The sequence below is a fragment of the Clupea harengus genome, chromosome 19, assembly GCF_900700415.2.
Source record: "Clupea harengus chromosome 19, Ch_v2.0.2, whole genome shotgun sequence".
NCBI lineage: Eukaryota > Metazoa > Chordata > Actinopteri > Clupeiformes > Clupeidae > Clupea > Clupea harengus.
The window spans coordinates 21,217,373-21,243,533 of record NC_045170.1 but is presented as its reverse complement, the minus strand read 5'-3'; the positions used below and the strand labels follow the sequence as shown (position 1 = coordinate 21,243,533).

The window sequence follows — 26,161 nt, the reverse complement described above, 5'->3', positions numbered from 1 at the left end:
TGACAGCAGGGGGGGGGGGAGGAGGAGATATGCCACCGCAGACGCCTGCTGTTGCGGCTGGATTCACACATTCAACTTAAAATGAACACACTTCGAGCATGACCAGGGAAGGTGTGTGTATGCGTATAGGTGTGCATCAGTGAGAGCGAGTGAATGTGTGTGTGCATGAGTTTGTGTGTGTACGTCTCCGTGTGTGTGTGTGTGTGTGTGTGTGTGTGTGTGCTGATGGTTTAAAATGGCACTTGTCTCTTAGTTTATCGCATGTTAAGAGAAAATGCCCTTTTGCATTTACACAGCAGTGGGGCGAATGTGGCAAACATTCAAGTGGGCAGCTGAACACATGTTCTAGCACATTCTCATTGAGTAGCCACAGAGGAACAACCAATCAATAACCCAACTCCATTCACACACTCACATTTCACACACACACCTTACATACGACACATACACAGACACCCCCACACACAATCACATTAGATTAGATTCATGTACACACACACACACATGAAGATACACACACGTACAGACACACACAACACACACATTCATACATGTTGGGGCTGCTGGTCCTTGATCTTAATGAAAAGACAATGTGAAATTAGACCCAGAGCAATGAGATCATGGAGTGGTGCCTAAGATCTGAGTCACTGGGTGGTGGTGCTGATGGTGGTGGTTGTGGTGGGGGGCACCCTTGTTTAAAAGGCCAGGTCTCCTGGGTGACAAGGGGATTCAATTATAGATTAGGGAGGGGTGTGTGTGAAGGGGTGGGTATGGGGGGGTACGAAAAACGAAAAGCTTTTAGATTAACAAGCTTGAGTTGAATGGGTTATTAGGAGATAAAGATGCCTAAACAGGATGATGGAGATTGGAAAGAAATGGAGGGAGGGAGGCTTGAACGAGAGAGGGAGAGACAAGACAGAAATAATGACAGAGAGAACATAAAGGAAAGGGGGGGGGGGGGGGCACAAGGTGAGCGAGGCAGAGAGAGAAAACAAGCGTGATGAAATTTAAAAGGGCAGGAAATAGGGAGGTATGGTAAGAGGGAAAGAAAGAGGGAGTCAGAGAGTTTGGGGAAAGAAGGGGATAAAAGTTAGGAAGGGGGATAGGGAGAGACAAAGAAAAAGAAGTAAAGACGTACAGCATACACCTAAAAAAAGGGAGAAAAATATTGGAAGAAATATGAGATAGTGAAAAGGGAGGTTAGAGATGCAGAAGAAAAAGGGAGAGAGAGAGCGAGACAGAAAGAGAGCGGACGGGAGGGAGAGAGCGATAGAGAGAGAAAGGGAGAAAGAGAGCGAGACAGAAAGAGAGCGGAAGGGAGGGAGAGAGAGAGAGAGAGAGAGAAAGGGAGAGTAATGGCTGTATGTGGAAGGCTGAGAACAGGGAGTCAAAATGAGCACCTGTAAATGAGAACTGCTGGTTGTGAGCGCTGGGGCGAGACGAAAGTGATTGGTTGGCCTGTGTATGTGTGTATGTGTGTGGGTGTGTGGGTGTGTGTGTGTGTGTGTGTGTGTGTGTGTGTGTGTGTGTGTGTGTGTGTGTGTGTGTGTGCCCTCTTTTCTCTGTGGGTTGATGGAGGGAGATGGGAAAGGAAGAGAGATGAGAAATGTTGATACGGGTACACATGGCAGTTGTGGTGTAGGGGTATCTACCTAACCTTCACCCCCTGAAGCAACCATCACCACACACACACACGCAGTTCTACTGCTAGGACCCCACATAGCATCTGACTCTGTAGCAGGTCAGAGCCGATAAGGTCCCGACACAAGCACACCAGGAAAGGGTCGGACCCGGTCCAGTTTAAGCAGTTACCTGGGCCCTTGCCAGAATCATTATCAGGCCCACTCAAGCCTGAAGCCCAACTTCAGTCAACAACCCCTCTCAAATCAAGCTGCCCCCCCCCCCCCCCCCCCCCCCACACACACACAACCATCATCATAAATCAACCCCTGTTGAAATGAAGAGCCAAATCAAATGTCCTGCTGGGAAAAGAGGACTGGATCTATCAAGACCTTCAAGTCTTCAAGTCTGCCAGCTTGTTGAGGGCTGCTGGGCCCTGCTGTAGGGCAGGAGTAGGAGTAAGAGTAGGAGCAGGGGCCTGTGTCCTCCAATTACATTTTTTACACTGACAGCACCTAGCAAACCTAGCAACAATAAACAATTCTCTCAGGCTTTTATTTGCTAAGTTGCCAAAACCGCCAAATAGCACCTCTGGAAATGTACATTGCCAATGCTCACTAACTATTTATAAATGAAACTGTAGCTAACTTCCAAACTCAACACATAAAAAATATGACAACAAACAAACAAACAAACAAAACCACTCACTTGGCATTCCAATAGAAATTGTCACATCATTCCTGGCTTAATAGTACGTATGAAATGTACCGAAAATAGGCATCAAAAACAAGATTGGTGGACACCAACGCTTAAGCAAAAGGAGGTGGAGGTGGAGATGGGGGTTGAGGCTGGTAAATTAAAGGCCAGCCGGGCGAAACCTCTGATACTGAGAGGTGTGACCGAGGGTGACCATCCTGTCATATAGCACTTCAGGTTAAATTAGACTTCTTGGGACAGAAAAGATGGTGAGACACAAAGACAGACAGAGTTTGTGTGAGTGTGTGTGTTTGAGAGAAAGAGTGGGGGAGAGAGAGAGAGAGAAAGAGAGAGAGACAGATACCATTTATTGAACCTTTATTTAGCATTATGGTGTCGTGTGGGAATGGACGTCAAACGTTTATCTATCCTCTGAGGACCTAGCATCATTAACGATAATCCTCCTGGGGGAATTGGAACCATTGGATTAACGTGTTCGAGAAGGGCAAAAGGGGGATGTGGGGGGGGGGGGCTTCTCCCCCCTCAATCACTACATTGATATCAAAGTAAGCCCTTGCCTGATGTCCCATTATTTCTCTCAGGATTGTTTAATGTCTGTGTGAAGCCGTTTAACATCAACTGCAAGAGGCTGTGATCACTTTAAACCCAAGACTGCCTTTTAGTGCTGAGCCCCTTTTTGAAAAATGTAACTTTGCCTCAGGCTATGCAGAAAACAGTGTTTCCTGGTTGCCTAGTTGCTATGTTAGCTAACTAAGGTTTCAATGGCAGAGTTCCATGTGAATGAAATGATAGGTAGTCATCTAGGTGATATTACATCCTCCTCAATTTAACTTTGAACATTATTGTAGGGTTGCCAAGTTCCACCCTGTGGTGTAATATTAAGTAGGACATAGCCGTAAGGGGGCGGTATTAAGGAGGGGGCGAGAATAAGGCACTGTTTGATGTAATAACAAAAAGGTAGAAACCCTCAGGGCACCTGTGCAGATTTTCTGCTTGGCCCACAAATACATCAGTTTAACTTAGCAGTTCAAATAATATTAACACACCCTAACAACTACCAACTGTTAAGATGGTTCCCTAATGTAAATATAGCTAGAATAGTTCAGAACTGACATGAGACCTCATGTTTTCCTATCTTCCAGAGGTTTGCGCTCATAGCATTCCATTAAATACAGTTGGGTGGAAAGGCACAACACCCATTACTTCATTATTATGGAAGACTGAGTGTGAATGTCCCAAGCTGTTTTTACCTGATACATTAATAGGATTCATATGTGAAAGAGAGACAACGACAGAGGAAGCGAGGAAGCGAGGGAGAGAGCGAGAGAGCGAGAGAGAGAGAGAGAGAGCTTTCTATGCCATTAAAAAATCTATCCAATTCGACATACCAATTAAAATCTGGCCGACAATATTCCAATCACTCAAAGAACCAATTGCATTATATGGCAGTGAAGTGATGGGTCCTCTTATGTACAATGGATTTGAAAAATGGGACTAACATCCAGTTAAAAAACCCTGCATGCAGTAACCTCAAAGTACAGAGGAACACACCTAACAATGTATGCATGCTGAATTAGGCCAATGCCCTTTATTTATTGCAATTTAAAAAAGAGCCATCAAATTCCAGAAACATCTAAAACAAACTATTGTTTTAAAGCCCTGAAAAGCCATGAGATGAGATGAGATGAGATGAGATGAGACAAGTCTCCTCAGCCAGCTACTCCCAAACTGACTAATATGACTCATGAGAATAATATCACTAATATTACTAATATGACTAATGAGAATAATATCACTAATATGACTAATGAAAATAATATCACTAATATGACTAATATGACTAATATGAGAATAATATCACTAATACAACTAATAGTCAGCCTCAGGACTTTGACACCCTTGCTCAAGCAATTCAACAAACCGAATCATAAACTCAGACAACCAAAATGATCTACTGTATTGGACTGAAACAACAAAAAGACCAAATAAACCTCAATGTCATTTGGCCCTAAATATAAATGACACTGTGGTCAACCTCACTGCCCAGAGAAGGCAGGCTGTGCATTTACTGCAGAACTGTACAGAGCATCTACTGATAGAAACAGAGATTCACTTTTTTGAGTGAATGTAGGCAATTTAAAAGAACTTCTGAACCAATTATTTCCTAAATTAAGAACTTTCAAAAACTTGACGACGATCATAAGAATACTATTCAGGCGAGGAACAAAATAACGCAAGAGTCGCAGCAAGATATGTAGATGCTTGCCATAGAGAAATAGCTTAATTAGTGAAGCACTTGAAGAAACAAACAAACACACACACAAACACACATGCACACACACGCACTGCAGCGGCACTTCAAATAATGTAGTCAGTTTTTTTTTCTTACAGATACCAACAACCTGTGTAATTAGAAATGCTTTGGTAATACAGAATTAGTTTTTGTCATGCCATTAAAGCTAATTTGAACGAGAGAGAGAGAGAGAGAGAGAGAGAGAGAGAGAGAGAGAGAGAGAGAGAGGTGAGTGAGGCTACAAAAAGGGCACAGAGTTGGAGAAAGAGAGAAAGAGAGAGAGAGAGAGATAGATAGATGAGGAGAAGATGAAAGTGCAAAAAGGGAAGAACAAAAAGGAGAGACAGAGACAGAAGATGTGTCTCCACTGGATGGTCTAGCTGGGCGAGACGAGCCGTCTCTCTGGATGAGATTAAGAACTCGTGTGCGCTCGTGGAATCTGCCCCGCGCGGCGCTACGCCCAGCGGCTTCACCTGGCACAAACACGCTCCCTCTCCACTAAAGCCTCTTACATTCTGCCCAGAGAGTGAGTGAGTGTCTGTGTGTGTGTGTGTGTGTGTGTGTGTGAGTGTGTGACATGACCAGACCCTCCAGACTCAAGGTTCCAACCGGCTCAGTCACACTCCACCGGCGTCCAGGGCTCAGAATGGTGGTCCTCCACGCTAGGACGACCCTGTCCCTTGACAGAGCTGTATGTGTCCTCAAGGCGTGTTTAGCCGCACAGCGTGACGGAGCGGTACCAAGGTTCTCCCGTCACACACACACACACACACGCTCTTCAGGCAAGAGGCTCCCTGCTGCTGCCCAGGAATGGTGAGGACGATATTACCCTGCTTCCCAGACCGGCTGTCGCTCACACTCTCTCACAGACACACACACACACACACACACACACTCTTAGGGTCTGGCCAAGATCCCTCCATCAATAGATGTTGGCCCGACTGCACCACAGTCTGCTGATGCTTCTGCTATCTGGAGCTTGGAGTAAGTCTGATGGTGGGTTGGATTTCGAGCAGAGTAGCAAAGTGTGTGTCAAACAGTGATTTCAAGCAGAGTACTACCTCTGTGTGTGTGTGTGTGTGCATGTGTGTGTGTGTGTGTGTGTCAAGCAGGGATTTCATTACCTGTGTGTGTGTGTATGTGTGTGTGTTTGTGCGTGTGTATGTGTCTGTCTGTCTGAGTGTATGTCAAACAGTGATTTCAAGCAGAGTACTACCTCTGTGTGTGTGTGTGTGTGTGTGTGTGTGTGTGTGTGTTCTAAGTCGATGCTTCACACACACACACAGGTAATGAAATCACTGCTTGACACACACACACACACACACAGACACAGTAGAAGTGTGTGTGTTATCACTGTGGCACAAGTAAGCATGGCAGTTAAGGTCAGCACAAATCGAAGCCTGGCAGATAGACACACACCAGCCGAGGACTCATCTGAGCAATCTTCAAATAACCTCACTTTCCATGCGACTCAACCGACACAAAACTCACCGGGACGATGAATGGAAAGGCTCTGAATTGATTTGAAGAGACGCGGGTGATCTGTGACGTGTGTGTTTTGGCACTCGGTGTGTGTCGGAGTGTGTGTGCTCGTGTCCTTGACTCTCTGGAGTTTGAGTGGAAGGACTGAAAACACGAGAAGAGACAGCAGAGGTAAATATCCTAAAATAAATAAACCCTTCGGGCTCAGCCCTCTCCCTCCCTCCCTCCCTCCCTCCCTCCCTGCCTCCAATCCTTCCTTGACCTTCCTCTCTTCCTTAAGGAGACTCAGCGTGCCCGCAATTCAATAAACTAGAAGTGCCGCATAGCGGTGCATAATAGGACTGCCGCATGGAGTGTTCAGAATGAGCATGAATTAAATGAAATAACAAGATATTTTCCATTCCGTTATCTTCAGTGATTAAATTTCTGGCCACGATAGACTAAAACGTGTGTTGTCACATCCTATTCTGAGTTAAAGGTTAAGGAACTATAGTGGTGGCTGTATAGCGACAGGGAGCGAAGCAGTATCTGTGAGTTATCTTCTGCAGTTTTAGACCTAGACCCGTCTAGTGAATATGAAGATGAGTTTGACTTATAACATATAGATTCTTGTTCTAAACTTGAGCATTGTTTTTTATTTACACAAGTAACAACATGAGCTCCATTTTATAACTGTACTTAGCATTTATTTACAACGTGTCGCAAAATATGCATGTATAAATACAATTTTGGATTTTAGGGAAGGTAACAATATTTTTGAACGCAACACTAAATGTAGAGGAAATGCTACATATCGGCCTAAGCCAAGTATCGACACGGATATACACTGTTATAATGAGTTCAAATATAACCTCTTGCAGCGACTATCAGGGTCCAAGCACAATGTGTGAACTGCCCCGAGTAGCGAAAGGTTAAATGATTTGACCGCTTCAACATGTGAAAGAGGACCGTTTTAATTTTGTAAATGTTACGTAAGGATTTAAAGACAAAATTAATTTTGAAGATAGACCAAACCATGTCAGAGGAACAGAGGAATACATGTTGTAGCGACATTTGCTTGAAATAGGGTAAATAGATTATATATGGCATTATGAATGAGCCTACAAAATGTCATTAAGATTTTCATTTCACACAGGCATGTATTGGTTGCTGAATTTTTTGAAAGTCTCCTCCGCATTTGGTTGTGGCCGCAAATTAGTCTTTTCCAATCACACTTTTCAAACAAAAACCATGGTGGTCGTCTACAAGGCCATCTGCATCTCAACACTCCTCAATGGATGCAAATCGTGGGCGCTGTACCGCGAGCAGATCAGGACCCTGGAAGTGTTCCACATCTGTTGCCTCCAGCGGTTCCTGGGCATGACATGGGATGGGATGACAGGATCCCTCACACCAAGATTCTGGAGTGTGCATCCTCCGAAGCCATGTTTATTCATCATCTCCTCCTCTGGACTCCATTGGACTTAGATGGATCTCTTAGATGGACAGAGATGGATCTCATCTCCCACAAATTGTGGACTTGTCCGCATAGATGGATCTTGTCTCCCACGAATTGTGCTCTTGCCGAAGGGACTCGTCCCCGCAGAGGCCCCAAGAACAGATGGAAAGACCGTCTTAAGAGATCCCTGAAGGCTTGCAGAGGCAAACATGCATTCATCCCACAGGCTAACGTTAAACAGATGAAATTCGGCAAGATCGCCGTGGAGCACGATAGGCTTGCTCCATCCCACCTAATGGTCTTGAGACCCTGGCAACATACCGTGTCCAATGGAGACAACTGGTGGTGAACAGAGCCCACCACTTCACACAGGAGCGCTCAAAGATGGGACTCGTATCCCATGAGCGGCCCCACCAAAAGAGAAAGGAGAGTGGAGGCCAGTGAAGAAGAAGCTGAACAAAAGTCATCATTGGTTCTGATGAACAGCCTAAGCAAGTGTGTGTGTATGCATATGTATGTGCACGCAGGTTGAGTGTGTGTGTGTGTGTGTGTGTGTAGAGCTGGGCGTAGAGAGGAGTCGAGGCGGTCGCATTGAAAGCAATCAGACAGACAGATGAGTTGGCCTCAACAGTATCAAGGTCGTCTGTCATGAGACACAAAGCAGGGCAGGAACGCACAGGAACAAAAGTCAAATCTCTGCCTTTCACTTCCTCTGGGCATCTGTGTGTGTGTGGGTGTGTGTGTGTGTGTGTGTGTGTGTGTGTGTGCGCGCGTGCTCATGTCCATGTACCATTGCGTGCGTATGCATATATGACTGTGTGTGTTCCTATCTGTGTATATAATAGTGCTTATGAGTGTGTATACATCTCAGGGCTCACACCATCACTAGCCCGACGTCCCTGGACAATCATGTTTTCCCTTTGGGCTACCAAAATGAAAAAACACCCTATCCGACTGGCTATCAGACACGATCCCCTGAGTGAAATCAAATTCCCTCCTTTATTCTAGGCACTAGTCGGGTTGTGTTTGTTTAATGCCTGAGGACAGCATTCCACGCAAAATAGTGCACCAAAAAAAGCTGAGAGCAATAGGTTACTGTTTTGCGTACATAACAAACACAAACATGTCTATCTCATAGCATAGCATTACTCGTGATGAGTTGGATCACATCCAATTGTTCTTGTGCAAACATATCACTACAGTCCACAGACATGGTGATGATATGAAGGCTATACTGCTTGCCAACATTTCACTTTGTGACTGTGTGGTTTATTATAAGTAAGGGATCATGTAAAGTCCGGCAGTCATTATCGAAAAATAAATAACAAACAGGACCCCAACGTGCACATTATTATATGGCTAATTGCCAAAACGATAGAAGACATTCCTCCAAAATACCTCTTTTTAATGATTTTGGTGCCGTTTCGTGATTTCCGATAAGAAAAAATTGTTCTTCACGCAAATAGAACTTTAAAGTTTCAGGAGTTGCGTAGCAACCCATTACTTGCTGACTTGAATGACTTTCCGTTACGTAAAATGACCGGACTACTTGCGGAATGATATGAAAGATGTGAATTAGAAGCACAAAACCCGTTGCCAATGGCCGCGGTCATTCATTTTTCGCAGCGGTGAATATAAAGAAATATCAGACCTGCGAACGTTGGGTGGTCCATTCAAATCAACAGAATTTTTAGGAACATTCTGAGGAGCCGTATAATTAAATGAACACATCATCAAATGGTATCAAGCCACATTTCTTTTTTACTTAATATTTTAAAAAAGATAAGCAAAAAAGTGTATTTGCATTTTATTCAACAGTTAGATATTTTTTTTTATTTAATTTCTGACTGGAAAAGAGGCTTTCCATGAGTGAGGACTTCCTGGAACAACCCCACTCAAAATGTTCCCAACTAGTAATCACTCCACATTTGATATGTGATATTCCATTCCACTTTCAAAGTGAGTGAGCAGAATGGCAGGCAGCAATTTTATAACGTTGCATTTGACATTTTTGAGTGAGGAAAGGGGGCAGATGGAATAGGGGGAATTATGTTCAAATTCACATGCAAAGTCAAGACAGGTGAGTGCACAAATTGCACACAAATAGCATCAGGTTGGCCTCAGAGTGACAGTATTTGTTGCTTGGCAACGCTTGATGCCGCAAACTCAGGTTTGAACTATTTGTTGGAGGCAGAGAATGAATAGACAAAATCGAAATAAATGGGGAGGAAAAAAACTCACTCTTTTAGTCTGTGGTTGATCTCAATCAATCAATCAATCAATTCAATTTTATATAGCGCTTCTCTATATACCCGAAGTCGCTTTACAGAGTCCAGAGTCCAGTAGTCATACACACACAGTCATACCGGTGGTGGTAAGCTACCTCAGTAGCCACAGCTGCCCTGGGGCAGACTGACAGAAGCGTGGCTGCAAATCAGCGCCAACGGCCCCTCCGACCACCACCAACATTCATTCATAGATAGATCTGTTGTATAAAAGCAATATGACACTTTGTGGGCGACTCACAGCCGTGAGGATATCCTATACCAATCCCACTCTCACTCCTGTCATATTGCTTCATTAAAGTGGATTAAGAAAAGATCATATCTGTATAGCCTGTGAAGTAGAAGCCTTTGATGTGCTTTCATTATTTGTGTGACTTGATTAGTTTATATTATAGAGATTCACATTCATGACTATAATGACAATGTTCTGATAAAGCAATTCCGCATAGGGCCCTCAAATGGCCAGCTGAGGAGGATGAACAAACTAGTAAGATGCATGATGGTATTTATGATGATTGTTGCAGTCTGTGCTCGTTACCGGAAAATAAATGTTTTCTATTATATATATATATCTGCCTTTCTACATAAAAGAACGGCCTGATGAAGGGGCACAATGACTTGGTGATAAAACGAAAAGAAAGCTGAGTCACGCGCCCCCCTCTGAGGAGAAGGAGGTGTTCTGTGCAGATAAACTTTCCCCACAGCAATCCTCGATAAAGAAGGAGAGGGAGGAGGAGGAGGAGGAGGAGGAGGAGGTGCTTTAAAAGATGGGGGGCTGATTTTCAATTACGCTCTAAAATGTCACTGGGCTTCTTGCCTCGGGCACGCGGCGTATCGTACCATGCCACAGATGCATCTCTGCCCTCTGACCAAGGGCAATAATTCAGTGAGGTGGAGAAAGAGAGAGAGAGAGAGAGAGAGAGAGAGAGAGAGAGAGAGAGAGAGAGAGAGAGAGAAAATATCAGGAAGGTATGGGGTGTAATGAATTCCTGACTTAAAGTGAGACAGGGAGGTGATATGGCAGCCAGATGATTTCATCTGATTAAGGGGAGCTGGGCTGTAGCATTGGAGGTTGTTAATGACTTTTTGCGGTTGAAATATAAAAATAACAGCAGTGAACCAAGACTTCTCAAGCTTATCGGATCCTTTGAACTCGCTGTCGGAATTAGTTTAACCGACATCAAAATGGTCTGTCAGGCCAAGTTTCTGATGAAATACAAGTCAGGATCAATATCAGTATAACTCGCAGATGGTTTCGATTGCAGGAGGCATTCATCACAACCATCACAGCAATGCTATCCCACAGCTAGAATATTCCCACACATAGACATTAATATGGATGTACAAATTTCTCTCTCTCACACTCACTCTCTCTCACACACTCTCTCTCTCTCTCTCTCTCACTCGCACACACTCTCTCTCTCTCTCTCTCTCTCTCTCTCTCTCTCTCACACACTCACACACTCTATCTCTCTCTCTCTCACACACTCACACACCCATACAAACAACCACTCATGAACACACGACCACCTACACTCACTCACACACACACTCACCCATAAGTAGTAGGTGAACTGCAGGGCGAAGATGGCGATGCCCTCATTGTCAAAGGACCCTGCCACGGAGCGTGAGATGTAGCCGGGCACGATGGCGATGAAGCAGGCGGCGAGGAGGCCCGCGCCCTGGTTCCACAGCTCCCGCGTCAGCAGGAAGGTGGAGATGGACGTGAGGCCGCTGAACACCGGCGCCAGGAACACACAGACGTCGCGGATGTGCACCGTCATGTGCATCAGGTTCATCACGTAGTGGATGAGCCCTGCCGTCACCATCAGACCTGGGTACACCTGCAGGGCACGGAGAGATACACCAGTCAGGAGAGAGCAGGAACACACTTAGGCGTTTAGAGAGCAGGGAAGCACACAGGCACCCAGCGGGCAGTCTCAGGGGCTCTGATGTGACACCGGATAAAAGCATCTGCCAAGTGAGTAAATGCAAATGCAATTTCCAATTGACTTACGATGGAGGAACGACAATTAAACTAGTCAGAAGTCAGAAGACATTTCGAGAGGAAGCACGAAGCACTAATCCTAGTCAGTTTGAAAAAGTGCCATAGAGAACAGCTGGAAGAGGTGCCCAGTAAGGGTGAGAGTATCGTGCTTGTTAGGGGTGTTACAGGTGTTATGTGACGTGACAAAGGTTCACAGGCTGGAGGCAACTAGTTGACAATGTGGCTGGTTAGTTTAAAATTCCCCATTAATGCTCTTTCCCAATCCACATATGTGACATCCACATATATATCAACCCCCAACTCAATCTCCTTTGTTCTCCTTTCTCTAAACGTAGGAAAAGCAGGCTGTTTCACACCATCACGAGTCCAGTTCAAATGGCTTAGGTACTGTGCAGGTAATGCCCCTTAACAACCTCAGCTTTGACAATCATCCAGAGTCTGAAGTCCAAAGGTCGCCACACTGCTCTGCTCTTCTCTGCCCACATACACTGACCTGGTGGTGGGGGGGGGGGGGGAATCTCACAAAACAGCCAAGGCAGTAAGCGTCACGGTTCTTGACCACAGGCTGTAGCTCTCCATGTTGATTATGGAGATGTATGCAGCTATGCATGTATGCAACAGATGGTCTGCATATTGGGTGCATTAGGAGCACATGATGGCTTAAAGTCTATTCCGCTAGAATGTGAGTAGAATTTCACTGAGACAATGGACTTGGAAAAATAATGTTTGAGCGAGGGGAAAAAAAACAAAACACACAAAATCGAGTACCGGTAATAAGGCTTTGGTGCAGAGATAATTTCCATTTTTATGCACTTAATTAACTGCGTGAAGAGGGTCAGAATGGGGTGCCGCAGAGAAATGAGTAGCGGAAATTTAATCTTTCACAGAAGCAAAAAACTTCAGCCCAAAATGAATAGCATAAATGCTGGATTTTACAGAGTGACAAAAAGCAAGAGTTAACCCAGCACCATAAAGTGCATAGTTGTTGAGTTGGGGCTAATAACAATGCATCTGAAAAACAACATCCCTGGGCTCTTCAAAGCAGTGACTCAAACACTGGCAAGGCGATTCTGAGTGATGTTTGGTCGCCCAAATACATCAAAGCCATGTCTTATTCATGGGCAGAGAATACAGCTGGCGAGGCACTTTGCCCCCTGAAAAAGAGCCCAATTAAAGTTTGATTTTACGTTCGAATCAGCAGAGGCAATTTCACAGACATGTGTCTGACAGGTCTGCCTATTGCACCAGTGGCTCTTCAGCATCTCGCTGACAGATCAGTCTTAATGAGTGCATCAGCACGCCGCTACCTCAAATCGGCCCACCGCAAATCAGCCCGCTGCAAAACAGCCCGCTGTATTAACAAAGTTGCTGTACCAACCCCTGAAATCGCCTTTGGAGAAATTCCTTTTAATTTTTTATATTTTTCATTACATTTTTTGATTTTACAAGAGCCACCCTCTAAACTGGTGTCATGTCTCACCCCACGGGCTTCCTGATGACAGAGAATAATGTGACGGCTCGGACTCCTCTGCCCTAACAAAGACGAGTTTATTATTAGACAGACAGAGGCGTATTGTGGGAGTGTCACATTAATTCAGTACGCCGTTGTTATCTATGCCTTTGGAGCAGAGAGGAGACGGGCCGCGTCTTCCACCGGCGGGGTCTAAAGGGAACAGAGAGAGAGAGAGAGAGAGAGAGAGAGAGAGACCTGTGAGAAGAGGAGCGACCGCTGTCACGGTAACAGATATCTGCTCGTCTGTCTCTGGAAGGCTGCGACCCGTCTTGTGGTGGTTGGGGGGGTTACTTGTTATCATCACGGACAATTAATGGGGGCTGTCATGGTCTTCTGCTGCCCATAGCACTTTGAGTGTGTAGAAGAGAAGAGTGTAGGTGAGAATGTGTGTGTGTGTGTGTGTGTGTGTGTGAGGGAGAGAGAGATAGAGAGAGAGAAAAAAAGAGGGAGAGAAAATGAGAGAGAGAGAATGAAAAAAGAATGAGAAAATTAGAATGAAAAATGACTCGAGAAAGCTTAGAGTGTTATGGAGAAGTAATGGGTGGAAAATTACATAAGACTTTAAATCTTAGAGGGGTGTGGGCTTGAAACTTTAAAAGAGGGGTGTGTGTGTGTGTGTGTGTGCCTGTGTGTGTGTGTGAGAATATCATTTGTGTGAGCCTGGAAGAAAGCGAGAAAGCGAGAGCGAGATGAGAACGAGACACAGACAGAGAGGAGAGAGCGTGAGAGCCTGACTCCGTTCAGGTGTGAAAAGGCAGAAATGAGAATAAAATTGCAGGAGAGAATCAGGCATCCCGAGGGACGCCCGGCTCTCCAGATTAGTTAGACTTTCACTGCCGCCAGGTTGACACCGGGTCATACCACACACAGCCAGTCAGGTCGGGTTGTCATTCAGCATCCAATCCTGTCTACTCACAGCAGTCTTTGGATTGGAGGCTGCAGTGCTGACCACTTGACCCCCCCCACCCCCACCCACACACACACAAAATCTTACCTAACAATCAAACTCACGGCAGTCGAACTCTGACATTAACTCTAGGTCCTTTCAGTTCTCCGGCTTCAAACCAACTCATTGGGAGAGGGAGAGTTGGCAAACTCGAGAGGAGTAGCTACAGGAGCAGGTGAACTGTACTGCAGAATTATGCTTTCGCAACGACTGAGAAAGAAAAATTCAATTGTGTTTACCATCGGGATAGCTTAGGTAAGCACTGCTGCAAGACACTGCTCGTGCTTTAATTATAGAACAAAAAACGAAAAGAAGAAAAAAATGAAAACATTAAAAAAAAAAAGCTTAGCTGACACACTGCAAAAAAATTAGCAGTGCTGTTATTCCTCTCCGGGTATTGAACATGAATATCTGCTAGCTACCTTGGCATCGATCTGCAGTGTGATTCCCATACTTCACAATAGCAGTCTATTCTCTCTGACTGGCTCATTGAATGGCAGTCATCCAAATACCTGTGCATTCTCTACTTGCACGGACAAGAAAACACAAGCTGATCTGGAACCATTAAGCAGATTTTAGACATAAAGCGGAAACTTCTCATCTCGAGAGTCCGCTTTGACTTTCAGCAAACGAGGAGGCCCCTGAAGCATCTGCTGCTCCAAACATATCCCACAGTGTAGTGGCATAACTGCCACAGCAGCGCTGCTTAATAGTGTGTGCCGGAGACTGTGCCAAGCCCGGAGAGGAGTGGCCCTCGGGTGGCCTGAGTCATCTGTGGGGGAGATCTGATAGCAGCACTCTGGGCTGTTGTCCATTGTCTCTTCATGATTAGACAATGACCAACATAAATCGCCATCATTAATCCAAAAGGGATTGTAAGATTTCATACCAGGAGGTAACACAATGCACCTCACAGAAGGAAAGGGGGGGGGGGGTTATCATGATTATCATGATTCTTTCATCTTTATTTATTCAGATGCCATGTCTGCCTTGCCTAAAATGTCTCAAATGTAGCCGGAGAGAGAAGGATCCTGGGTGGGTGTGAGGCAATATTTTTATTGACATCTGTGATTCATGTGATTACATCTGGTGCCAGAGGCGTAACTATCAGTTGCTGTGTGGGGAGGACTAAACTAGAAAATGTCTCCCTCCCCCGTTGATAAAACATATTAAGTTGCACTGAGGTGCTGTGCATGAGGTTTGGCCAACATGACTAAAGGAAATAAAAAGAAAATGAAGGATTGCAAAAAAGAAAACAGTTTTCATTTAATGGAGTTGCTTGCCACTGCACCCTTTTCCCTCCTTACTAAAGCAGAGCGCCAATGACAGAGCAGTAGATTGCTGAAGACCACACTGCTGGCACTGGGGAGTCTCTCTGGAGGATGGGAGGGGGTTGTGACCCAACCTGCTTCCCCAAGCAGATAGGGGCACAGGCAGGGTTGTTACAGATCAGAGTGATCAGGTCGAGCTGGACCACCCTGGCATCACTATCAGATTTTACGTTTGCAAAGCACTTTGATTTACCCATTTGTATGAACTGTGCTATGTAAATAAACTTGCTTATCTGGGCTACATTTTCCAGTAAAAATGCTTGATTGTGCTCCAGTCATTACTAAAGGACCGAATACCCTGCTGGTTGTGATTGCAGCACACAGATGCTTTTGGGCAGCATAGCCATGTTTTGTTCCAGAGAGTGAGAGGAGGAATGGTTGAGCACAGCACACCTAGCACCCAAGGCTTCTTGATGAGGCCGTGTAGTCGGCCATGTTTCTGGAAGACTATGAGCAGCAGGAGAGGAGGGGCTGCAGTCTGTATGATATGAGTACTGATGGGCCCAAAATCTCATTACATCTGAATGTGTCTGGACAGCAAATGAGTGTTTGTTTGGAATTGCTGGAGGGGTTGTTAAGGTTACGGTCATTGTTTAGTGAGGCATTGATGTTGCCATGGAGTCAAGGAGTGAATACTCACTGTGCCCCCGACTATCCTTCCGAGTGGGTACCACGCCCTCTCATCGAACCAGTTGAGAAACTCGTAGAATCCATTGGTTGTGAGGTAGTGGGTGGATCTGTAGTTAAACCTTTAGAGAGAAAAAAGAAAAAGAGAATGAGGAGAGATAGAGAAATGGAGGGAAACAGACAGAGAGACAAGGACAGTCAGTGAGAAAAAGAGGGAGTGAGGAGAGAAGGAAAGTCGTATGAGAGCAAGTGATCGGAATAATGTGAGAAAGTTGAAAGTGGGGATGTGAAGATGGAGGAAGAAAATGGAGAGAGGGAAAAAAAAGAATAGTGGTCAGCACAAAGGCAAATGACATGCAAAGCACAAGGCAGGGAAAATTACAGTCATCAACTCTCATATATACACACACGATTGGATTGACCAAGCTGTTTCACATGGAAATGTATTTATTTTCTCTCTCTCTCTCTCTCTCTCTCTCTCTTTCTCTCTCTCTCTCTCTCTCTCCCTCTCTCTCTCCCTCTCTCCCTCTCTCCCTCTCTCCCTCCCTCCACTTTGAAAAAGACTATTCTGATTATTTCCAGATTTTCCATAGTCGGATGGCATTGCATTGACGGCCACGCATGATTTGCGACACTGGAATGATAAAAAAAAGGAGTCTCTGCCTTCCACATGTGCATTTTGGTTTAGACAGCAAATAGCTGCACTCTCCACTCTGGGCCTCGACAGCGTGACTCTGTGCAGCACGCCGCCCACTCGATGAATATTTCGATTAAAGGGCAACTGTGAGAGAAAATTTGGTCTGTGAAAGTAGGGCTGGTGGTATATCGAAAATATCGATATATTTGATGTATTATTTTATACCATATATAAGAAATTCGTAATACAGAGTATGCGTAATATAAGCTACGCAGGTTACCATCTGCGTACGTTTAAAACTGACCATATTTTAACAGGGAAGAACAGTGCAGCTCTCTCTTTCTCTCTGGCACACGCACAAACCTCTGTGTGACCAGACAATCGAATTGTTCTATTGCTATGAGGCACACATGGCCTAATATCTCGGAAACAGTTGTGTATAAAGTCCTCTCTGAGTTTGTTTGATACAAGTAAACATTACAAACCTCTAAAAGGAAGAAATGCACCTAGCTGGGGCAGGTCTTTGTGCCCAAACCCCGTTTAGCTGATGCTGTCAAATAAACAATTCATACGATTTGATCGTCTCGTAGTGCCATTGCAATCTTGTTTAGCTGTAGGCTGTTACTTGAGTATAGGTGAGTGTATGGTATAGCTTCAAAACCATCGATGCAAACCAACTAAACTTCAGTTTATTTTCACATATATGGTTTCTAAGTAGAACAAATGGTCGGTTTTTGATTGCATCTAATTAGAATATCTTAGTTCATGTGTTGCGATGGCAGGCAGGTAGGTTTTGGATATTATCTATTCATGAATTTATTTCCCCACCCTACATAGCCAACTGCCCACCTCAGGATGATATCCTATGGAGCCCCCTGAGGGTCATGGCGGGAATTTCTTTTGATGGTGAGATCCCTCGCAATAAGTTTTGAGTTCCCACACAATAGCCAACATTTTGCATTACCTCACAATCCTTTTTGCAATCCCACTACTCTTGGTCTATTTGCCTCCAACATGCAACACCACGACATGGATAACACAGGGAGAACACTTCATTGTTACCTGCCCACTGGTCTGCATGTCTGAGCTACAACTGAGCGCTGTGTCTTGCCAAAGTCACTCACAGCTGCCTATGCCAGTGCGAGACTCGTGAATGACACGTGAACTGCAGAGTTGTAAAGTTACGGGTTCCGATTGGCTGTCTGATGGGACAGGATGTATGCATGAAAACTTATCAATTTCCAGTCATGGTAACATTAGAACATAACATTAGAACATCTACGTTTAAAATATACATTTTTTTTTTTTGGGCATGTGATGTTGGGTGGGCACATGCCCATCCTGAGTCGATGGGCACAACGCCACTGGTGATTCGGCCCTCTTCCTAGGACTGGTGTTCTACTTGGTCATTTCCTTCCTGTTCTTCCCCTTCCTCTCCTCCGGTCGACAGTGACAGGTTATCATTGGTTTTGCTCGGATGAGTTGCAGCAGGACAGATTTGTACTGGAGAGGCTCAGCAGTTTCACAGTTACACACACACAAATATGCCGACTCATCACTGTGGACAAAGTGACACCTGAGAAACTAGGACGAGCTTGCCAAGAGAAGGGTGACAAAAACTTCCAGCTCTGCTACACCCCCCCCCCCCTCCCCAAAAAGAACCCGTGAATCCGAAGCCAACATCCATCACTAGCACATTTCACCTCTTTTCGCGTTTTCTCAGTTTAGCTTAGAGGGGGGCAATCCTGGTCGCACTGGCTCTCACTGCACACTCAGTGTAACACCTGGCACCACCTCCTCCTCCACGCTCCTGGGTTTTATGGATGGGCCACACTCCCTCAGAAAAGGAGCAGAAAAATGTGCCGCAGAACATAAATCAATCTCCCCTCCGAGCCCTCCCTCGAATTTGCTTTAGCTCCATGCGGGGAGGAGAACTGCCGCCGAGACGTTCGACCGCTGCAATCTCTTCCTCCTCACAGCTGCGGTGGCTGGCCCTTGTTTGTTTAGTGGGGGGAGAGGGGGGGTAAAAGCAGCGATATAGGCAGCGTGGCACTCGTCTTTTGTGAGAAAAACACTCCCTGTGCCATTCCATAAAGGAGTTCAGTGCACTTTATGGTCGTCGGACCAAAACTGGCATCCATTTAAAGACTACATTGGATTTTTAGTGAAATGGAGATTCTGCCAAGAGAAAGCTTGTAAGAAATGGAGTAAAAATGACACACACACACACACACACACACACACTCTATCTCTCTCCCTTTCTATTTGCCTTAAAAATGTAGGCAATAAAACTATCCATATTCCATTGCTTTAACTGTGTGTTCTGTTTGGCATCCAGCTAATCTTTGGCTGGATACAAAAACCTTCAGACACATAGCAACCAATAACAGGAATCAGAGGCTCCAAAAGACGACACTAGGCTGGGTGAAGCAATGCAGAGAACCCAGGCTGCATATCAAATACCTGAGCAAATATGAGAACACATTCAATTAAAGATGTAGGATCAGAAACAGAAATAAAAGAAAGCCCACCCGATGAGGCAAGCTGATAGACTGCTTTAGTACCTCCAGAAGGAGAAGAAATCGCAGCTGTAACCAGAACTCTATTAGAAGGTGACTGGACATGACCAGTACAGATGCTTCCACACAGAGGAGCCCCAATGTCTCATCTCACAACTGCACAAACACAGGGAGGGCAGGAAGAGGGAGGAGGAGGAAGAAAAAACAACAACGAAAGAATACAACTTCCACCCCGGCTGCCTCTTTGTATTCACGTGAAGCAGTTTCCCCAATGTTTCATGGAGGGCTGCCGGCGAGTGTTTTATTCCCGTCGCTTGTCACTTTGATGGTGCGGATAACATTGCCTGCCAAGAGCATTAGCGATTTAATGCATAACTGCAGATTCAGAGCCAGTCGAACTGATGGGAGCGATTGAGAGCTGCTGCTGCTGAGGCAGTGGCTGAGGCAGCCCAGGTACACGCTCTCCTCCACCTCGCCTTGTCTCGAGCAACACGTAATATCTCTCATCAAAGGAGAAAGCCTGAAGGCTTGTGACTCAGAGAGCAGAAGCCTCTCCTCTCTTCTCTTCTCTTCTCTTCTCTTCTCACTCACACACGTTCCTCTTTGTAAACTGAGGCCTTTTTTTGCAGGAGAGGAAAAAAAAACAAATTTGCATCAGCATCTGGTCTGTCCTCAGGGATGTCTCCATTCAGTGATGGGAGAAACAAAGGAATGTGTTTTGCGGTTATGATCGCGCTGCGTGCCAGGATAATAAAACTCCTCTTTCTGGATATTACCACATTACACCCGCAGGGAGGCAGTGTTGTGGGGTAAGGGACTAAGGGGGGTGGGGGAGTGGGGTGGGGTGTTAATGGAATGGTCCCATTTGAAGAGCACCATCCTGCAGCGTCTAATGCAACAGTAATCAACACAATCAACCGCTTCATTGGTTTTCCCTTCACTGTCTGGGGCTGTTTTGGGGAATGTCCAAATGAGCTCCCCTTCCCTCCCCATCCCGCCAACACACACGCACACAAGCGCACACATGCACACACACACGCGCACACACACACACACCCCAGGAACACTCTTGCCACCTTGACTAGTTACCTGCTCTGTCGCACTCAGCCTGGAGATTACCTGCGAACGAGAGGGCCTGGAGGCTGCTGATGATTGAGCCAGTTGGCAAAGACGAGACAAGATGAGCTGAGATGAGCTGAGCGTCTCCAGTGGAAGGTGAGCCCAATGTAAGCCCGAGACTTTAGCGAGAACTGAGGGACGGGTTGTAAACTGGCCCAAATGTCCAGTGTACCACATTAGGAGACAAATCGAGCGTGCACAAGGATAAAGGGGCAAATAGTAAGGAGCAGGCGAGCAGCCTGAGAGAATGTGAGAAAGAGAGGGAGAGAGAGAGAGAGAGAATGAAAAGACAAAGGGGCAGAGAGCGAGAGAAGGATGGAAGGAGAAAGAGAGAGAGAAGAGGAGAAGAAAAAAACCTCCATAGCAATATATTGACTAAGGGGACATCTCACCTGAAGTCCTTGGACTTTTCAACAACTGTTGTTGTGACACCAGTCAGCAGCAGAGAGAGTTTCTGTTGTCATGCCCCTTGTTGTGTGCAACTGAATTAGTATTAATGTTTCAGGCTGTACTGAACAAATGGCACAAGTTTTGTTGCCAAGGCGCCTCGATCCCCTTGCTAGCCAAGAAATCTTCATTACGGTCAAACAACTCAAATGAAAAACAAAGCCCTGAGGTGATTACCAGAGTAAACAGGAAATGAAGACGTGAGGGCCAACTAAGTCGCTTGAGCTATTTGCCCCATTTCGTTGTCTGTTCTTTTATTTCCCTGCCTCTGTACTGACTATCCTTGGTCGTTTCAAAGAAGTATGGCGACTAGGTGCAGTCCGACAGTATAGAAAGGGAAAGGAAGTGGGTGGCTGAAAGCAGACGTGAGCAAACTGGAGACATGGTCACTGTAGCCCTCAAGAATACTTGATTGTGTTCTGGTCTTGTGTTGTGGTAGATGGACGCCTTGGCAACAACAAAGGAGTGACCTTTCCATGGACAGTTTCACGCCATTAATGCACGCTTCGCTCGTCTAGACCAAGCAATGCGAAGATGAAGTACACAAGGCCTTCGGTTCTCAGAGTAAAAAAAGAAGAGCAGCATTTCTTAACTAGATTGAATCCCGCCCTCCTTTCAGCACGGAAAAGCAAACACAGAGACCTTTCCATTACATCTGACCCATATTGAAACTATATTAAGGAGGGCCACTGGGCAAGTGCACAACTATTCATCACTTTGTGCCTCCTGGTCTCCTCCGAGCTGCCGTCTGAAAACTAATTAAAAACGCTCACAGTGGACTCCGTTGCTGTCTTCACGTTGAACTAGGCGGATATGACTGCTCAACTTCGGGGGTGGGGATGGGGGGGGGGGGGGGGGGGGGGGGGGGGGCTGGAGATACAGCTGATAACTCTCCAGCGATAAGTGGGAATGCAAGGTGACAAAACCCATGTCCCAGGATTAGAACAGCAGAAAAAATTTGCTACACACTGGTGCCAAGCAGCAAAACGGGAGCACTTAGCGGATTAGTACAGACTAAAGATCTCACACATCTTTTGAAAACTCCAATTAGATTAAGGACTGTCAAATCTTGAAAGGCCTCTCTGGATTTAGGCCACTGTCCCTTCCGGCGAAATGGCATTTGAGGACGGCTGTGTCGGTGTCGCTTCCCCAGATAGGATTGTGCTCGATCAGCCTCGGCGGAGCCTTCCTCTAGTCGGCACAAACACGATCACCCCGGCTCACGGACCAGGGTGACACTGGATGGCTGGAGGAGTTCTAAAGCTGTTCTTATAATGTAGAGGCTGTAGGGCGGGTTTTCAAGAGTCCTCAGTACGGTAGGAGCATGAAAATCAAGGCCCTTCAGCACAGTGAGTCTCAAAAAGAGTCTGTTTCAGGCCCAGCTTTTACACGAGCGGATTAAATTACCAGGCTGAGCAAATAAACAGTATCAGTGGCCTGTGATCTATTTGCATTTTGCTGATGTTTGATAATCACAGCACAAATGGCGCAGGAAATCACTTTCTAATTCCAAATTAAATTGTTTAGCGGTAATTACTTGCTAGGGTGGAGATTAGAATCTGTCAGTACTGACATAGTACTGTTTACACTAGCGAACAACATGCGGGAGGAACATAAATGGGCAAGCCGAGCAGTGCTAGTAACTATTCCATTACAAGGATCACTTAACATCCAGTAAATAAAAGTAATGAAACGACTTCCATAGGCAAATACTTACTTGCCCATGCATGCGAAAGAACGCTGAAGAGCCTATTGAAGATGAGATAAGAGCACCATCTATAGCTGGGGGCTGGGGCTGGAAAAAACGATCTGACTATCAGGGTTTTTAATGAGGCAGGTTCATTTAGCGATTTGGGGTTGACATCAAAGGGAATACTTGACAACTCTGCAAGCTACGTTCTGTCAAACAAGGTGGAGAAACAGGCAGGGCACCTAGGTGAGCTAAACTACAAATGCATGTACAGCCCTTTGACTGTCTAACTAGGTGCGAGTGAATTATTTAGCGTAATTAAAAGTTTACAATGAAATGGTGTTACGTAACAGTTACGGAGATACAACAATCTTTTTGCTGCAGTTACCTTGGCCATCATCTCTTTCTTTTCAAGTGTTAATCACCTCCACAGAACAAATGAGTTCAATGTCCTGCTCTTACCTTGCTTTAAAATGAAAGAGACCTGCTTTACCGGCTCTAATTACCAAGCCAAGCTCTGGTGTCCCTGTTAACGAAACGTAGAATGCCAATTTAAGAAAATAAGGAGCTGCTTCGAGAGACGTCAATAAAAAAAACACCAGGCTGTGTCGTTAAAGAGTTATCTTTGTTCTAGCACTGAGAGAAAACACAGAGGAAGTAAAAGGGCCAGGAGAGTCTCAAGTGCTGAAAAAGTGGGACAGCCTTATCCACAATGGGTCTGGGTGCGTGAGCTGATCCTCTTTGAGGACGGCACAGCGCTGTTTGAATTTTTAGCACAAGAAAAAGCGGGGGCATGGCAAAGCAGACAGCCTCCCTCAAATACACAGGGAAACTCACAGACCAACAAACACAGTAGTTGGGCCTCTCTCGCTCTCTCGCTCTCTCTCTTTCTTTCTCTCTTCAAACACATCAAAAGGTGCACATGCCAGCTGTCCAGCAGGTTTCATTTGTGATGGCAATGTGTTATGGCACTCTTTACAAGACCGCACATTAAGAGGTTTTAGGGTAACGGATTTCAGATACACACGCTGTTTGATCTCGGACTTACATCATTCAGCTACAATGGGGATGATTTGCATACAAAAAAAAAAGAAGAAGAGCATGGTCCAATATAGTAGCAATATATAGCATCCGAGTCTGTAAAGTGTATTCCAGAAAAAGGTTTAGTTCTGCATAACCCCCACATTGCAGTGAATAACATTCTACAGCTCTTCACCATGCACAAGCTGTGTACAAAACCATCAGAACTGTTTATCGACTGACAGAGAAAATGGAAGATATTTAACCTTGTGATATGGCCCATCAGTTACAAGTGGAGTGGAATGTACGCAGCATCGCAGCAAGCAAAGCAAACTGAAAGAGAAAAAAAAAAACTCTTAACCTAAAAGTCAATTTCGCGCTCTACGGAGACACGAGTCCTCTGTTTTCCAAACAAAACTAGCCATGGGTGAAACTTGAACGCAATCCCCAAAGAGGGAATGGCCCCCTTCCATGAAGTAACTGTCCAATTCATCATCGTACAGTTGCTGCGCATCCGTGGGGGTATAGCCTGTCCCTTCACCCATTTCCACTTCATTTCAAACATACATTTGAGATTAGAGAGTGCAAACACTTTAACACTCTTATCCAGATATGTGTAGACCAGAAGTTTTCTGGTGATACTTGGGAGTACTGTAACATCTGAAAATGCTTTTCCTGGAAACCGCTGGCCAAAAGAAAAACCCCAAGTTGTTTACCCAAGACCACGGAAAATGAACTGTAAGTGTGTGAGCTGTGAACGAGCTCCAAGGCCTCTCTGTGGTCCTTCTGTTTCATCTCTCGAGGGAACCGTTCCTTTTTTACCCCTACCTTAAACCTGGGCTCGACTGCTATAACTGTAAAATATGTTTGCGGTCCAAATAAATAAATGATGACTTCTATTCCTTTTTTTGCTGTGTTTTTCACAACACAACATCATTGAGGGAACTGCCGAGAGGCCGGTAAACGATAATAGGAGCTTTATGACCCACCATTTGGGCTATTAAAAAAAGGCGACCTATGGGAAGCTTTATGCAGATAAGCCCCAATTAAAATGTTATGTTCTACAAACATTTCATAGTCAGATTGAATAATTCAGTTTATTAACGCAACAAACTTTTTCGTCTTTTTCTTTCTCTCCGAAGAGAGAACGTTCCACCCCGGGGTGAGTAATCAGCCTCTGTTTCTACGCTGTTTGACTTGACGATGCCCTCCCTCTTTCTCATTATCCTCGCCTCTCTCCAGACATCTTCTATTAGAATGTTACGCTGCCAGGACTATCAATGGGCTGTCATGGTGAACCTTGCCTGCAGAACTGCCGACAAGAGAGAGAAAGAGAGGGTGAGACTGAAAAGTGTGTGTGTGTGTGTGTGTGTGTGTGTGTGTGTGAGTGTGAGTGTGAGAGAGAGAGAGGGAGAGAGAGAAATGAGAGAGAGAAAGCAGAAAAGTAAGTCAGAGAGAGCGTGAGAGACTGATCAACTGAAAAGAAAGATGAATACATGAAACATGAAAAGAGCTCCGACAGAAAAGAATGCTGTCTTCGAAACTGAAATGGGGTACTTGCACAAAATTAACTTTTTGGCCTACCAGCAAAAGTGTCTTATCTGACTGCCAAAATTTAACAATAGTTTTCATAACATAATGTGTATGAATCAGTAATGGGTAATTTTCATTTCATTGTAAGACTCGACTTTCAATAAGATTCCTGTTCTTAAGGAGAACACTTAGCGAGAACACATCTTCGGGGAGAGGTGGCTGAACAGATGCAGGATATTTTCATGAAAGGATACAGATTAATTCACCACTAAAGAGACATTAAATCAAACGCCATCACTTCCAACACAGATTGAAATACAAATACAAAACTCAAAAGGCAGCATGACATCAGAGTCTAGACCGGGTGTATAACTGGTAGGCTTCACTCTCTTTAGGAAAGGCAGCTTTGGCAGGCCGTGTGAGCATCTGGCCTGTTCCTACCCCAGCTACCTAGTCCCTTGGCTCCCACGGGCTGCCCCTTTCTAACGCGACGCGACATCTGAGCAAAGCAGAAAACAAACAAACAAACACAAAAAAAACCTCCAGTGCAGCTCAGTGGAGGCTCCATGCCAAGTCAACAGTTTCAACATGACAAGAGGATCCCATGGGTGAACCCCATGGTTGGCTCTAGCGGTCCCACTGAACCAGACCCATCTGCTCACTTCCTCTGTTGTCTCGGTCCCAGCACTCATTCCAATTAGCTCGTCCAATTACGGTTCCTGCCCATCGAGTCCAAAACTCACAATTTAATATTTGGCAACAGATTTTTTTTTTTTTCTCTCTCTCTCTCTCTCTTTCGAAGCAGTTCACTCACAAGGAAAGTCAAGGACACTCTCAGCCCCCAAGGAGTAGAGAAGAGGGGGAGGAACAAATGAATAATACAAACAAACACAAACACAAACACAAAACAATGGACTGAGGGAGACAGATTCAAGA

At 45.2% G+C, this 26,161-nt stretch overlaps 1 protein-coding gene across 1 annotated transcript in view; it reads right to left on the bottom strand.

Annotated features, from left to right (window-relative positions):
• Positions 1–26,161, bottom strand: part of LOC105903670 (STT3 oligosaccharyltransferase complex catalytic subunit B) — a 93,737-nt gene that overhangs the window by 32,929 nt on the left and 34,647 nt on the right. Inside the window, exons 2-3 of the mRNA XM_012831449.3 lie at positions 16,274–16,382; positions 11,392–11,679 (exon numbers count right to left, since the gene is read on the bottom strand). Coding sequence (XP_012686903.1) covers positions 11,392–11,679; positions 16,274–16,382 — 397 coding nt within the window. The remainder of the gene's footprint in view (positions 1–11,391; positions 11,680–16,273; positions 16,383–26,161) is intronic.